Source organism: Sesamum indicum, linkage group LG11 (assembly GCF_026168435.1).
Source record: "Sesamum indicum cultivar Baizhima isolate 11 linkage group LG11, ASM2616843v1, whole genome shotgun sequence".
NCBI classification, from domain to species: domain Eukaryota; kingdom Viridiplantae; phylum Streptophyta; class Magnoliopsida; order Lamiales; family Pedaliaceae; genus Sesamum; species Sesamum indicum.
Genome location: NC_142667.1, coordinates 14,735,384 through 14,751,825, shown reverse-complemented (window position 1 = coordinate 14,751,825; position 16,442 = coordinate 14,735,384). Strand labels below are relative to the sequence as shown.

Genomic DNA, 16,442 nt, shown 5'->3' with positions numbered 1-16,442 from the left:
TGAAGCGCCGAGTACAACTCCTTACCAGCAAGAACGTGTTTCGACAATTACCGTTTACCGGTTACCACCAACCCTATAGAAAAGTAAAACCCCACCGTCGATCACCATTCAACACCCACTTGGCAATATCTTATTTACCTAGGCCCACCACGTAGGAGCTCGCCAGGTGGGCCCCGACTAGGGTGGTTTTTGGTTTCCCAACGGAAACTATACAGAGCGAGTCATTTGGATCCGCCTGTATATATAGCCCGCGTTTTCATTCCAAAAAAATCATTCTGCTTTGCGCTCTTGCTTTCTCTTCCTCCTCCTCCTCCATTATAGTCTGCAGATCTGAGGATCTTATTCTACGTAAAAGGTTAGCATAAGAGCTGAGTTGTTGTTTACTGTAGTAGATCTGGTAATGGTGCTTTTGTTCTTGTTTAGATCCGTAAGCATTTTCGTTCTTCTTTGTGTATATTTGCACATCTCTTTGTTCTGCGTACGAATTGATTTTTTTGGCTGTTGCGAATCGAATGCTGATGGATCTGATGTTTTCTACGGGATGAAATCCTTAGCTTATAATTGGTGGATGTAAATAAACCATGTTTCATATTTTCATTGATTTTTAGGGAGAAATGTGCTAATAGAAGGAATGTTATGGTTTTCTGTTGAGGATCTGAATTTTGCTTTACGAGTTTGGTGGTCCAGTGCCTTATTGGGTGCATAATCCTAAGATATAGATTACCATTAACATATGTGGCACTATTTGATTATAGTCTTTCTAGATCTGTACTGCATCTGCCTTTAAGATGTTTCTGCATTCTTCCTACCTATAAATTAGGTTGTGTGAAAGATTTGGACAGCATTAGGTAGTATACTTAGATGGTGAATTTTCGCTTCCTCTTGTTTCATATATGAAGATGTTCAAAGTTTATATAAAACAAATTTTCGCAGGAAATATTTGTTTCTTACATGCCTGTAGCTAATTTAATACATTGTTTCATCATGCCTGTAGCTAATTTAATACTTTGTTTCATCACTAAGGAAGTTGCATGGTTTTCTTTATAATATCTGCTTTGAAGAGGTGTAAATGTGGATTAGATGCCTGGGAGATGAGTCATAAATCAACTATAAAAATCCATGTGAAGTGGTACCATTCTACTTAATTAAGTTGATCCCCGAGTCTCTTATAGTTTCTAATTGTTTGAGCTGTGCAGCATTCCGTGTCCAGCATAAGTGTGTAATTCTAGATTCTGCCTTTGTTCAGAATGTAAAACTGCTAGACTCGGAATATTGGTTGCTTTCAAGTTACAAGAAGATGCAATAACTACCTAACTACTTGTGCTTGATATATGTTTTGAGCTAAAACAGAGTAACTTTAACAAGGACGAAGTCCTACTTCATTACTATTCCAATTGCTGAATGTTTAGCATATGTCCTTCGAACTAACTCATCCCTGGCAATGTTTCCAGAAACAATATGGAATCCTTCTTGTTCACATCAGAGTCCGTCAATGAAGGACACCCTGACAAGCTTTGCGACCAAGTCTCAGATGCCATTCTTGATGCTTGCCTAGAGCAGGATCCAGAGAGCAAAGTTGCATGCGAAACATGCACAAAGACTAATATGGTTATGGTCTTTGGTGAGATCACGACCAAGGCTAACATTAACTATGAGAAGATAGTTCGGGATACATGCAGAGGCATTGGGTTCACATCACCAGATGTTGGCCTAGATGCTGACAACTGCAAGGTCCTTGTCAACATTGAACAACAGAGCCCCGACATTGCCCAGGGAGTTCATGGTCATTTAACTAAGAAACCTGAAGAAATCGGAGCTGGTGACCAAGGACACATGTTTGGCTATGCAACTGATGAAACACCAGAGCTGATGCCTCTTACTCATGTCCTTGCCACCAAGCTCGGGGCCAGACTGACTGAAGTTAGGAAGAACAAAACTTGCCCATGGTTGAGACCTGATGGTAAGACACAAGTTACTGTTGAGTACAGAAATGATGGTGGCGCCATGGTTCCTATTAGAGTTCACACAGTCCTTATCTCAACCCAGCATGATGAAACTGTTACCAACGAGCAGATTGCAAAGGACTTAAAAGAGCATGTTATCAAGCCTGTGATTCCAGCCCAGTACCTTGATGACAAGACAATCTTCCACCTCAACCCATCTGGCCGATTTGTCATTGGTGGCCCACATGGAGATGCAGGTCTTACTGGTAGAAAAATCATCATTGACACCTATGGTGGCTGGGGTGCCCATGGTGGGGGTGCTTTCTCTGGCAAGGACCCAACCAAGGTGGACAGGAGTGGTGCATATATTGTTAGACAAGCGGCCAAGAGTGTGGTGGCTTCAGGACTTGCTCGCCGATGCATTGTGCAAGTTTCATATGCTATTGGGGTAGCAGAACCACTGTCTGTGTTCGTTGATTCCTACAAGACAGGTAAGATCCCTGACAAGGATATTCTGGCTCTTATCAAGGAGAACTTTGACTTTAGGCCAGGAATGATTGCCATCAACCTGGACTTGAAGAGAGGAGGCAACTTCAGGTACCAGAAGACTGCTGCTTATGGTCACTTTGGCCGTGATGATCCCGACTTCACTTGGGAGACTGCCAAGATCCTCAAGCCTAAAGCTTGATTTCTGGACTACGGTTACTGCTATTTTTCAGGACTCCGTGACGTGGGATCAATACTATTTTTTGCTCTCTTGTTAGGGATACGAGGAGACTGGAGTATTTGTTGAATGCATGTTTCTTTTTGGGTTCATTTTGGTTTTAGCGAAGTTGTTGTGATATTCTATTTTTCTGTAGCAGCTCAGCTGTATGGGATCACCTTGAGTAACTCTTATGTTGAATTCCATGATTTCCGAATTAATCAACTATATACTAAAAGTTGTTTCATGTTGAACAAAATGCTATTGTTGGGGCTTTTTTGTTTTGTTTTATTGGTATAGCAGCAACTCCAGAAGCACCATACGTATATATATAAATTGACTATGGGTGTTCCAACTTAAAAGCGGAGCACATCTTGATTCGTGAGATCCTTGTAAATAATTTATGAAAACGATGAACTTGATGTGTGATTATAATTATTCTATTCTGTCTATCCATCTAAGTATTCTTTTTCTATATGTAAAAAGTATGAATTGTTGCAGTTTTAACTAAATTAACCCTATATTGATATAATCAAACACAACTGTATTGCAACGATATTATTCGAAAAGTTTAAATTATTAGTAAATTCACTTTTATAATATTTCTATGCATGCTAATAGAATAAGATTTCATTATTAATGAATTGGCCAAGTGATTCACAATATATAACATGTTTATAAGCATATTATTCTCTTCAAACTGTTAATTATCAATTGTAAAGATACGTCACTACACCTAGAAAATATATACAAATCATTTGTAAAAAAGTTATTTATCAAAGAAAGATCGACGAACAGGGCCAAAAAATACTCTAGAAATGTAAATGTTAGAGGATTTTATATGAATATGTATTTCTTGTATTATTATATGTAATAATTTTGTGCACTTCGGAACTAAGGTTAGAAAACAAAAAACAAAGTATAATAAATGATATTGAAAAATCAAAATAAGTATAAATGTATTTGAGCACATAAATTTGAATCATAATTAGACTTTCGAAAAAGTTATACTTATGTATTAGAAGAATAATATTCTTATTAATTACATATAAATTATGTAACAAAAAAATAACAATATTCCTATAAAATAACATAAATAACTAAATATTAATAAAATTTATTGTCATTCATTCATATTTTCACATTCTTAAACAATTTATTTAAATTATTCTCGTATATATATATATATATGCTGCCAAAATAAACAATGTAACTGTGCTGCCACTGAACGTCAATACCAGTAAGTACAAAATCCATCAAGAACAGCATCTTCGATTTCAAAATAAATGGCAAACACACAATAATCAAGAACTTGTTCAAATTTGCTATCAAAGGATCTGATGGAACTCAAGAAAGAAAATTATCCATGAAACAACATCAACATAAAAGATGAGTGTTTCTGAGAATTCATGAAAGATTCCACAGATAACTATACAATCCAGCATGTCACTAAGATAAAAACAAACGGGCTCCTATGAATCATCACAAAAAGAAAACAGAAAAAAGTATTATGCAACCAAAGCAATAGTCACACACATCAACTCAATCTTCATATGAAATGAAAATAGAAAACAAAACAAGAGATCATCTTTTAAGGGTTTAACAATGCAATTTCACATTCTGCTTGAGAAAAACAGACAAAAGGGTCAAAATCTGTACGTTGGAAGGAGAAGTTTTGATATGAAGTTGAGCTGGGGGTTTTAGGCCTCAGAGTGAAATATTACCTTACCTTGTCCAGAGAGGCTGAAGCCAAAAACTTGCAAGGCTCATCAATATACAAAGATCCTATCTTTAGGATTTTTCTGCCCTTTATTTGGGATAAATTAACCAAAATGATATCCACTTAAACGCCAAAAAAGTTTCGTTTATCATGCACTATATCAGTCCAAAATCCAAGATCCAGTGGGAACATAGAATTGCCCATTATGTACACAACTTCAAAGGATCGCCAAATCAAGCAAGCCCATGGCCCAGCATATGCAGAAGCCCAGTTCCAAAATGCCTAAACAAACATACCTTAAACAACTATACCATAAAAAATAAAAATAAAATGCTTTCACCAAATCTATACATTGCCCACCTTATGCATTTCTCAATATCATTGGCCCTTTGGTTTCTAGCAATTTATTTATTCTCAAAATTGCGTTATTTTTACTAGACCTTGTTGGACTACCACTTGTCCTTGCCTTGCCGTAGTCTAATACATGATCTTTTAGATCATAACAAATGCACGACAACAAATAAAGATGTTGTTTATTTTACATGACGTTGAGATTGAGAACACGACTGAATTATATTATAGACACTTTCATTTAATTCCTTTTGTCTTATTTAACAAGCGAATTATGAACTCATACGAGTACAAGAATTTAATGTTATGCTTAAAATTACTGAAAAGGGTATTTCTAATGTCAAACTTTACATGTAAGAGATCATAAAAAGAAAAGTCAGACTTGAGAGTTAGAGAGTGTGAGAAAATTTAGTCAAATAGGGAAACATTGGGCAACATTCATAAATCAACTTTTAGTGTGTTTAGTTACAACTTTGCTCGTATATGGTACGAAGGCTTGTCAATAATGCTAGGACATTATGGTATTTTGTAATTGATTCCCTTCGTATGTCTACTCAAGACTGTTATTTATGTTGAGAGTACGAATTCTCCAAACCACCCTACAAAAACTATAGTAAAAACCCAAAAACGCCCTTGAAGTAACTATTAGATTTGCATCACAATAGTTGTAACATGAGACAAGAAACATTCACCCTTTTTACTTCCTTCACTTCACCGATATTTTTGGCTTTCAAAAGCTTCTCTTTTACCCAAATTCTTGGCTTTCTATATGTATACCTTTTGAAGTTCCAAGAACATCGTCATCATCCAATCACATTATGGAGACGATCAAGTGGTTCAATAACGACACCTTATTCATGTGAAAGATATATATTACGGGTTCGAATTCTCAAAAAAGAATTGATCAACAAGTTTTGATCCTCCTCGTCGGACCACAACACATATTCTTTTCTGAAATATGAAAGATTTGAACAGGTTTTAAAAAACATGATTATCAAATTATTCGTATTCGAACATAGCCAAAACACGAGTACAATAATTGCCTCTCCCTAACGGTGTCCCTCACCGTCGCGGCATACCACAAACGAGCTACCTGCAAAAATTTGGAACTTTGTTAGAATGGTGGATGGAATCACAAATCTTTCAGCTTCTATAATTTTGATGCTCTGAAATTAAAAAGAAAAATCATAAAAATAGCTTTCTTAATTATTTAAAAACAATGGTGTCGATTTCGTACATTAATAAAATATGAAAAATTCTTCAATTCAAATAATTGCACCAATTGATAATGAAGTGATAAACTACTGCTTAAACAGTACACACCGAAACCTAACATTGTCGGCAGACATCATTTAATTCTTAGGATCCCTCTGTACTTGCTTGAGTTATTACACCCTTGCCAAGAAATAGTATATATCACATTAATCAAATTTGTCAAAATTCAACCTTGAATGAACATGAATTATTTTTACGCCCTTGTGGACTATGAATTATATTTTTTAAAATTTTTCATCCAACTCGTCCGATTTTTTTTATTATTTTTTTAAAAAAATATACAATAAGGAAAAGTTAACAATTGCGTCCATCCATCCAACAATTACATAATTTCATAAAATATCAGGGAGAGGGTATTTATGATTTTTCAAACAATAAGGACATATTCGTAATTATGTCAAACGTTATGAAAATTTGTTGTAGTTTACCGTAATGTTCAATTTATAAGATATGCATTTAATTTGTTGCGTAAAAATATATACACAAGAAATTAAGAAATTGGAATATTCTCCACATTATGATTCAATACAGTTTAAAACTATGATCGATCAATATTATCTTCTATGATTAAATATAATCGATGTGAAAATTTAAAATTTTGAACACTGTTAATCAATATATGTTATTATTTACCTATGACCAAAATATTTGCTATAATTTTTAGATATAGCTAATGTTTTCACTTAACTTTCAGAAACTACAGCAAATAACTATTCAACAATCATGATTAATTAGTGTTCATATAACTTTTAATTTTTAAATATAATAATTAATCATAATGAAGATTTGTATTTCTTCTAGCGATATATATATATATATGTGTGTGTGTGTGTGTGATTATTGTATAGATAATTAGGGTGATTTTTGTAAAAAAAAATGAATGGGGTTTTGACCAAATTGAAGCATTTGGGAATGGGAAAAATGAATAAAGAATTGGTGGGTTAATTTAGTGTTAATTAGTAAACAAAGAGAAATAGTGGTGTTAATTAGGTGTGTATCGTGGGACACTGTCCTTTGAGTTTATCAAGGAATGAGAAAGCTCATAAAGACAAAATGTTTGTTGTTAACAAATTAGGGGCATGAGACACACATAATAGTAGTTACAATGAAAGGGACGTCTTTGGGTGCATTAATGTTGTTACGACTGTCCCTTAGCAGCCTTTGATATCCTAAATTAATAGGTTTAGTGGGACGTGTTTGTCCCTGCTATATATATATATATATTTTCATTTTCAAGTATTCAGTTGGATCTAATACAATTTCAAATGCACTATTTTTTCAATGTTTTTCATTGAATGTTGAACAAAAATAAAATCGAATATCGAAAAAATTTCAATTTTACTTCCTTTCCACTTATTCCCGCTAACCAAATATAAATCTTTATTTTATGCATTTCTTTGTACTTTTTTAATTTTTTTATATATTCGCTTTTCACCCAAACAAAATGAGCTATAAAATACCATGTTTTTTTCTATATATATATATTCTTTAATTTAGCAAGCTATGCATGAAATATGAGGAAGATTCTATAGATTTCTATTCAAAATATCTGATCAGGAATCTGATGCTGAAAATTTGATTTTCTTAATCCCCCAACCCGGACCCACATTAATCTCCCCCCCTCACCGTTTTGTCTATGGCCGACACAACAGATTAATGACCAATTAAACGTAACTAAGTAAAATATATATATATTTGAAAAAAAGATATTGAAAATGGAAGTGAAGAGATGAAGGAAGAAAGAGGTGGCGGTCCCTCTGATGATACGTTCATTAAATCTGTCAAATGAAGAAAAAGGCTTAGAATAGCGGTGATGTTGATGACTGATGCCCAATGCACCTCAGACAACACCCACTCCCCTCTTTCTTATTGCTCTTTCACACCACCAAATCGATCGTCGACCTAAACCTCTCTCTCTCTCTCTCTAATACAGCTTTCTCTTTTAAAATCTTTCAAAAATATAACAAAAAAAAATTGAGGACGAATAAAGTAAATTATCCATAAAACTCATTAGTTCCTAAAAATTAATTACGGTTCGCAATACAAAAGGGCATTGATTGCTTCACCTATAAAAATTAAATAGAAATCTAATGGATGTATCGAAATAACTAGTTAATTGATGGACGTGAAAAAAAGAGGACTAGTTATAATTTTTCAAATAATAAATACATACTTTCAATTATATCAGATCTTGAGGAAGGTGATTATAATTTACCTTTTTTTATTAATAAATGTAAAATAATAATCGATGTTCTAACTTTTTTTATATGGCGCAAACTCATAATCTATTTTTTGATCGTGCCCCAAATGGAGGTGTTGGTTTTTTATGTTGGGCTGGTAGGGTTCCTTGATTTGGCTAATTCTAAAGAACTATACATCATCAGAACTACTACTAGTTTTCAACTTTTATTTTATTTTTCTAAAAATATGTGATGGAGAATGAAAGAACATCAAATGGCAAAACGGGTTTTTCTGAATTAAGAAGGATGAAAACGGGTCATTGACGGATGTATTTGACAATTTTTAGACTGAAAAGATTAATTTATTTAGAGAGATAAGAAAATGATAATTAAAGTAGAAATAAGATGCTTAAATAACAACATTAATTAGGTATAATTCGAGAAAATATCAAGAATTGTAACTTTTACACACTGAGATGTTCTTTGTAAATTTTTCTGAATTAATATTTCTTTGTAAATATTAGCAACTCTTTCATTCAAACACATTATCATAATATAAGCAAAAGAAGCTAAATTCTCAATTCCATCAAATTGTCAGCCCCTAATCCTATCAAATCATATCATTGAAAACGAAAATATAGTATATGAAGAACCATAAATATATATATATATATATATAGATGAAAATTGCACCCAAGGACTAAGAGAGTGTTTACAAGAACTTTCAAAAAATATTTTTCACCTTATGGTATTTTTAAAGTGCTATAGCTGCTTTAATTTTTTGATAAATAAATTTAATTTTCTTTTAGACTACTTAGCCCTCATTATAAAAATTTTAATTTGAGTTTATCCTTTTTAATTTATTTTCAAAATTTCTCTTTTAAAGTGATGTTAGAATTTTCAATTAATTTAAATAGTTTAACACTAACAAAATTTATATTTTCAAATATTTAATATTCTAGAATACTTATATTTTACTTTCTATATTATTTGATATTATTTTTATATCACATAAAATTATAAATTAAATTATTATGATTGATTAATAAAAAAATATGCTTTTTGGGCAATCATACAAGTTTATTTATTGACTGTGAATGAATAATTATATGACTTAGTGGAAGCATTATTGAATGAAACATTCAACTCTTTTTGTAGTATTTAATATTTTAATAATATAAACAATAAATGTTTATAAAAATTAAATATGAGATACACTAATTGGAATAAACTTTATTGTTTTACTATCAACAAAAGACAAGTACAAATGTTAAAATAATATCATTTTGACACACGGGGACAGAATCGTCTTTAATCAATTAAGCATGTTTTAGAAGTATTTTTCTCAAACACTACTCAATTTAGTTTTTATCTGCTTTTAACCTTTTTTGCAAACACTACCGACTTTTAATTTTACTATAACTTTTAATTTTTTCTACAAACTAAAAATATTTTTTTAAAAAAGTAGACGTTTTCGCAGACACTCCCTAAGTTTGTCGTAAAATCACTATCTAGAATTTCGCTAAAATATAAACAAGTACATAAACTCAATTACCCAAATTCGATTGGTCGAACCAAACAATCATTGAGCAAGTGCGATCTATATATACACTTGCCAATTAGTCACTTTTCCAAACTATACACTTGCACACCAATCACACCATAAGTGTATTGCACTTGCTATACAATTAGTTCAGGTTAACTCATAAATCACCTGATAATTAAGCATGAAGAGCAAACTTATCAAAAAATCACCATCAACAAATGTCTAAATAGATGTATTAGCTAGTTTATGAATGTTGTGTATGTTATGGCAGGAAATCAAATCGAATCCATGGAACTCAATGCTTAGATACCTGGTGACCCTACTCCATTAAAGAAAAGAATACGCAAAGTTCACAAGAAATGAAAACACCATTAATCAGAAGCTTGATTTTCAGACCCCACAAAGTGATTGGGTCCATGACAGCCTACTGCATGCCCAGAATCCAATACATTGAAAAACTACTCATAAAAGGAGAGGTAAAAATTACACAAGAATCAGTTGGGGGGGGGGGGTGTCTGTGTGTGTGTAATCTGAAATTCTTAGCTTCAAAGGATGAGACAGCTAGACATAAATGTTGCTTTCAGCAGTGGGAGAGGTAAAGTGGACTTTCCACCATTAGTATAACTACTACTGTGCAGCAACATAATTCTATTGACAAGTATGAAAATATGATAATGAATCCAAATGTTCTTTTTGGATGATAAAGCGTTGTCAACGAATGTTACAGCTTGTAGTTTTTCCCATTTACAGAAACTATTATAAACCGGTTGCTGTTCTGCTGCCGACTTGCCATAATCTTTCCTCCGTCTTATTTATTTCGTATCACGCTCGCTATAGTAGCGAGGAATTGAAACCAGACGCCTTTGCTGATTATGTGTGAGATCCCTTGAACTACGTCAAAGATTTTGAGAGCAATCTTGTCGGGATCAATTTGAATCAATTGACCGGTAGATGGCCTGAAAACATCTTATCAAATATTTTTAAAATTTATTGTATTATTAAATAAAATAATAATGAAACGTATAAAATATGAATAACAAGAGTTCATCAAAATTTTAACTAGAAGCTAGTAACTGTAAAGGGTAAATGACAACAGGCTTTTCTGATATTTTTTTAATTTCAAATATCTTCTTGTTGTATGAAAAATTACAAACACTCTTCTAGAATTAACTATGATATGTCTAATAAATACGCCTGACAATGAATTGTCACAAGGAATTACTTATTAAATTATCGTTAGTATTTAAAAATAATTATAATTTTTTAAATAATAAAAAAAATAATTATAATTATGATAAAGTGTAAAATAACTTATACAAATGAAATAGATGAGAAGTGGGGCGAGGAAGACCTCAAAATATAGGTAAAGATGGACCTACCAATCCCATTATTTATAGCAAAGTGTAGTGCCACAGCCATACTCCCTCTCCCATCTACACATTTACATCCAACACTCTCTTGTCTCAACCTGCATTCACTACTACATCACCATCTCTCTCTCACTCTCACTCACTCACTCTACATATCATCACTCTCTCCCCTCGCAAGCTCTATCTTCATGGCTTTTCAACTTCTTCCACTCATTATCCTCCTCATTGCCCCATTAGCCGCCAATGCGGGTCAATGGCCACCCTTACCGGGTTACTACCCGAGTACCCGGTTCCGCTCCATGAGCTTCTATCAGGGGTACAGAAACCTCTGGGGTCCGGGTCATCAGAGCGTCGATAACAATGGAATCACCATTTGGCTTGACAGAAACTCTGGTCCATTTTTATCCATTTCTTGATTTTGATTCTTCAGCATATTTCGGTCTTGAATCTTATTGTTTTTGGGTATAACAGGAAGTGGGTTCAAGTCGGTGAAACCATTTCGATCCGGGTACTTCGGAGCATCCGTTAAGCTCCAACCGGGCTATACTGCTGGAGTTATTACCGCTTTCTATGTAAGATTTTGTGATAATGATGACGTTTTTACTTTATATTACACGTAAGTACCAAGTTGGTACATACCAAAAATGTTAAGTAAATAACGTCTACATCAACGTCAAAACCTACATAGTAATTAATTACTTTGTCTTTTTTCCCTTTTTCTTTTTTGTCCTTTTTTGAAAATTTTACTGAGTGAGGTTGAATTAATCTTGATATAATAATTCAAGTATTATGATAAACTTTTTATTTGTTTCCACAGCTTTCAAACAATGAAGCTCATCCAGGGTTCCACGATGAGGTGGATATCGAGTTTCTTGGGACGACATTTGGGAAGCCATATACACTTCAGACAAATGTGTATGTACGAGGAAGTGGGGATGGAAGAATTATTGGGAGAGAGATGAAATTTCATTTATGGTTCGATCCCACACAAGATTTTCATCATTACGCCATACTGTGGAGTCCCAAGGAGATCATGTAAGAAATGTCATAAACTCAAACTCTAGAAATGACCCAATCAATTATATGATCAAATTAATAAATCAGTAATGGGAAATAAACAAACGACAAGTAATTTAAACACACTTCAAATATGTGACAGTTCTCAAACTATCAACTTTCCTCTTCTATTTAGCCCAAAGTCTTCCTTACAATAACTTGAAGGTCTATTTATACTACTCCCAGCATTTCATAGAGGGTGTAAAATTCACTTTTACCCCTCAATTAACTAAACTCGTGTAGTCCTTCTCTAATTTTTCTTCTTTTGCAATGGTTTTTTTTGTCCTCTATTCTCTTTTTCTTCTCCTATTCGATAAAAGAGTAACATATGTTACTATTTTTTATTCTTATTCTACAAGAAATGCTAACTCAAATCGATTTTGGTCTGCCTAAACTAATTATATGACAAGTATGATACATTTGTTATGAGATTGATGTATATATAATTCAAGAAAAGTAACCAAATACTTGGTAATTAAGTATATCACACTTACTTTGTAACTGGTTAATTTGATTCGATCAAATTTGATTTGGATTAAAAAAATTTTATATTATATTATCTGAAAAATAATCAAGCACATGACAAATATATCACATTTACTTCATAATTAATTTAATTCAACTAAATTTAATTTAAAATAAGAATTTTACATACTACACTATATTTTTGGTACCTCCACCTAAAACATCCCTTCAAGAATAAATGCTAGCCCACAACAATTTATTTAACTTAGATGAAACACCAAAAAGCATTTCCACCGAAAGTATTCTATCCCATACCATCACAAGATCCAAGCCAAAATCTTGATTGCTAAACGTACCCTAGTAATAATTGAGATCTAGAAATCAACAACATTCATTGCATTTCATTTCCACAATTGGGTGATGTGATCATCTAATTTGTTCCTTTCCACTTTGTATTTATTTGATCTTATTTATTTTTTTATTTATTACAAGATTCTTTGTGGACGATGTGCCAATAAGAAGGTATCCAAGAAAGAGTGCGACAACATTTCCCTTAAGACCAATGTGGGTGTATGGATCAATATGGGATGCATCGTCATGGGCAACCGAGGATGGTAAATACAAGGCCGATTATCGTTACCAACCCTTCGTCGGAAAATTCACCAACTTCAAGGCGAGTGGTTGCACCGCATATGCTCCGGCATGGTGCCACCCTGTCTCCGCCTCGCCCTACCGCTCCGGTCGCCTCACTGGGCAACAAACCAGGGCTATGCAATGGGTACAAAGTCACTATATGGTATATGATTATTGCAGGGACTATAAAAGGGACCATTCACTTACTCCAGAATGTTGGCGCTAGTTGAAATTAAGATTCTTACAGTCAAGCCCGAAATATATGATGTATTTCAATCTTAAATTGCTACCACAATTCCCAAAAAAAAAAAAAAAAAAAGGAAAAAGGGTTTCCTTGAGATGGGTCCCTCTTGCCAACAACAAAGTGCAAGAGTAGAAGTTGAGCATCCAAGCTACCAAAAATTGAAAATTTGCATTTTCTTCTTTGAATTTGTCTTAATTTGTATATTATGTTTTTCAATGGGTTTTTTTTTTTCTTTAATTCATTAAGGAAAAAAGAAAAAGGACCGGACAGGAGAGTGAGTGAGGGTTGATGAATAAGGAGAGAGAAAGAGTGAGAGTGTATTTTTAGTTTGAAAGAGAGAGAGAGAGTATATTCACTTGTCAATTTGTCAATAAAGCAAGAGATTTTTGGTTCATTTCATGTTTGTTTGCTACTGCATATGTTAAGGCTGAAATGTCAATCTTTTCTGTATGGCTATTTGCTTTCATGTCTTTATTTAATTTCTCTTTTATCTTTTTCTGAGTGAAATATAAATCAAGATTTGACTATTGAAGGTTGGTTAGCAACATGCGTGTCTGAATTTCTATGTTGTAATTTGATGAGTTGGAGGGGCCAAATGCATTTGTAGTCTTATTATAATAGGTATTCTACTATTCAATTTTTGTGGAATGACGATACTGCCCCTGGTGCAAGGTTTTGAGTTGTCTATTTGTCGTTGGAGTTGTTCCAATATTCCGTCTGTTGTGGATTTGAATTCGGGGGTTGAATCCGTACATGGAAGCCTACAAACTGCTTGGATAAGTCTTTAGATCCGTTTATGTGTCTGCAAGAAAGAAGTTGGTAAAAACATAGGAATTATAGTCCCTCTATATTTATATTTAAGTTAGTCATCATAAGAAATAGTGTGAATATCAAAAATTATAAGTGAAGTATATTAATAAATATGATCAAATTGTATGATTAAGTACACAACAAGATTGATTGTTTGGTCATTTGAAACAGTACTACAAAGCTGAGTTGAGGTTGATTTGGGAGTGGGTCTATTAGACCAATTTTACCAAAATAAATAATTTTGATTAACATGGTCGGGGAAATAATTATGCGAATTTGGGCATGCCACAACAACCAGCACCAATAGTAAAGTCCTAACCACTGGTAGTTGGTGTGTACCAGATGCCTAATTCAATAAGTTTTCCATTATTTATTATTTATATATAGAGAGAGAATTTTTATTATGGTGCAATTTTCTTCCTTTTTACTAATTCCAAATTGAATTATTATGTGCACAGTTTTTTCAAATTTGGGCTTGCATTGTGATTGGCTGAAAATAAAAGGCTTAAAGGCAATTTTCGTCCCCTAACTTCAGGTCATGTCTTCACCACATCATCTTTTTCAACCAATCACAATGCAAGCCCCAATTAAAAAGTCACATGCCTGGCATGTGGCTTTTTCCGGCGAGTAACTCAACTTTCCGACTAAATTTGTATCAAAATTGAGATTTTTTTCAGTTTTACGGGACCAAAATGGAGCCCTAATAACTTAGGGGACTGAAACGAGAATGGCCTGAAGTTAGGGGACGAAAATTGCCTTTAAGCCTTATATATATTTGGTATTGATAATTTATATATATGAATTGTTGATGTTTGAAATTTATAATGTAATTATAATTACTTACAAAAGAAAATGTGGTGGTTTTGATGAATTAATAAAGACTAATTAAGTGGAGTGATGTTTATGATAACAACAATTATTTGTAGGCCCCCTTTGTAGTAATTATTGAAGGGACAGCGTTTTGGAAAGATAATTAGGACGGCAAAACTGACGATGAGACAACAATGCAAACAAAAAATCCATGACCTAATTGTATTATTAGGACAACAATAAAAGGACGTTTCTAGCGACGGATCTCGCTTTGGAAATTTTAACGAAATTTACATATGACTTCACGAATCCAATAATGCTAGAAAAGCTTTGCGATATTTGTTGGCAAGGGGAGAAGTTCCCTTTTTCTTTAATTTGTATTTATCAATCATAGTCCAAACCGGCCTTATTTAACTTTGGATTAATGTATTTCATATTCAACAACTTTATATCATCAAGAGAATGGTTGATGTCTTGATGATGACCATAAATTGCATAAGGGGTTTGTCTCTTGTCCAAATTTGAAAACTTAATAACATATTATATAAATTTATCTTTTTTATATTTAGGTCACTTTTTAAATTTATTTGCACGATTATCAAGAAGACTTTGATTATAAACTTTCGATATTTTGCCTTTTATTTTTATACTTTGAGGGGGGTAAATTGCTGATTTGTTTTTCACATGGGGGTGCTTTGCCATTTTTGGCTAACATATGATAGGAGGGTAAATTACAATTTATCCGTCTTTGAATCTATTTGCATGATCATCGAGAAGGTCATGATTATATTGCCTTTCGATATTTAAGTTCGGTATTTGGTGTATGGATAACTAGTATTTACAACTGTGCCCGAATTACACAATTATATAGTTATTAATAAATAAATAATTATGCAATCATCATGTGTTCATACATACTCAGATTCAAGTGGATTTGAGACGGCGAAATAGAAGTGGCACAAAGTTTGGGCCAATTTTTTTTATATTAAACAGTAATTAAGAAGCTTTTATTCTATTTTACGATGCATGTGGGTAGCTCCTATATTAGACAGATAGGATAAATACTAACTGGTTAAAGATATTTATTTTATTTTTAAAAATAAAATATATAACAATCATCTAACTATTTGATGTATTGAGCACACATATAAGATTATTAGGCTGAGGGTGAAAACAACGCCATGGCATTATACGGAAGAAGGGAGTGGGAACATACATGAAACATTAATATGACTGAGGTGTCTGTACTAATTTTTTTACTAGAATTAATAATTTCAATTTTCAACCCACCGACGGAATCAAAATACTTTTCATTAGTCTGAAAATCTGAGAGCCT

The 16,442-nt window shown here is 33.0% G+C and overlaps 2 protein-coding genes across 3 annotated transcripts; both read left to right on the top strand.

Moving 5' to 3' along the window:
* Positions 1-206: 206 nt before the first annotated feature.
* LOC105174259 (S-adenosylmethionine synthase 3) lies at positions 207-2,905 on the top strand. Of its 2 annotated transcripts, none has more exons than XM_011096296.3 (2): positions 207-355; positions 1,452-2,905. In XM_011096296.3, the coding sequence occupies exon 2, from the start codon at positions 1,459-1,461 to the stop codon at positions 2,629-2,631; it is 1,173 nt and encodes a 390-aa protein (XP_011094598.1). In that variant the 5' UTR covers positions 207-355; positions 1,452-1,458; the 3' UTR covers positions 2,632-2,905. The 2 variants fall into 2 exon arrangements, with proteins under 2 accessions (XP_011094598.1, XP_088731689.1); XM_088875563.1 differs by lacking the exon at positions 207-355 and adding an exon at positions 379-397.
* Positions 2,906-11,131: 8,226 nt separating this feature from the next.
* Positions 11,132-13,568, top strand: XTH32 (xyloglucan endotransglucosylase/hydrolase 32). The gene is made up of 4 exons (XM_011096295.3): positions 11,132-11,481; positions 11,560-11,660; positions 11,906-12,123; positions 13,102-13,568. The coding sequence occupies exons 1-4, from the start codon at positions 11,277-11,279 to the stop codon at positions 13,466-13,468; spliced, it is 891 nt and encodes a 296-aa protein (XP_011094597.1). The 5' UTR covers positions 11,132-11,276; the 3' UTR covers positions 13,469-13,568.
* The last annotated feature ends 2,874 nt before the right edge of the window (positions 13,569-16,442 follow it).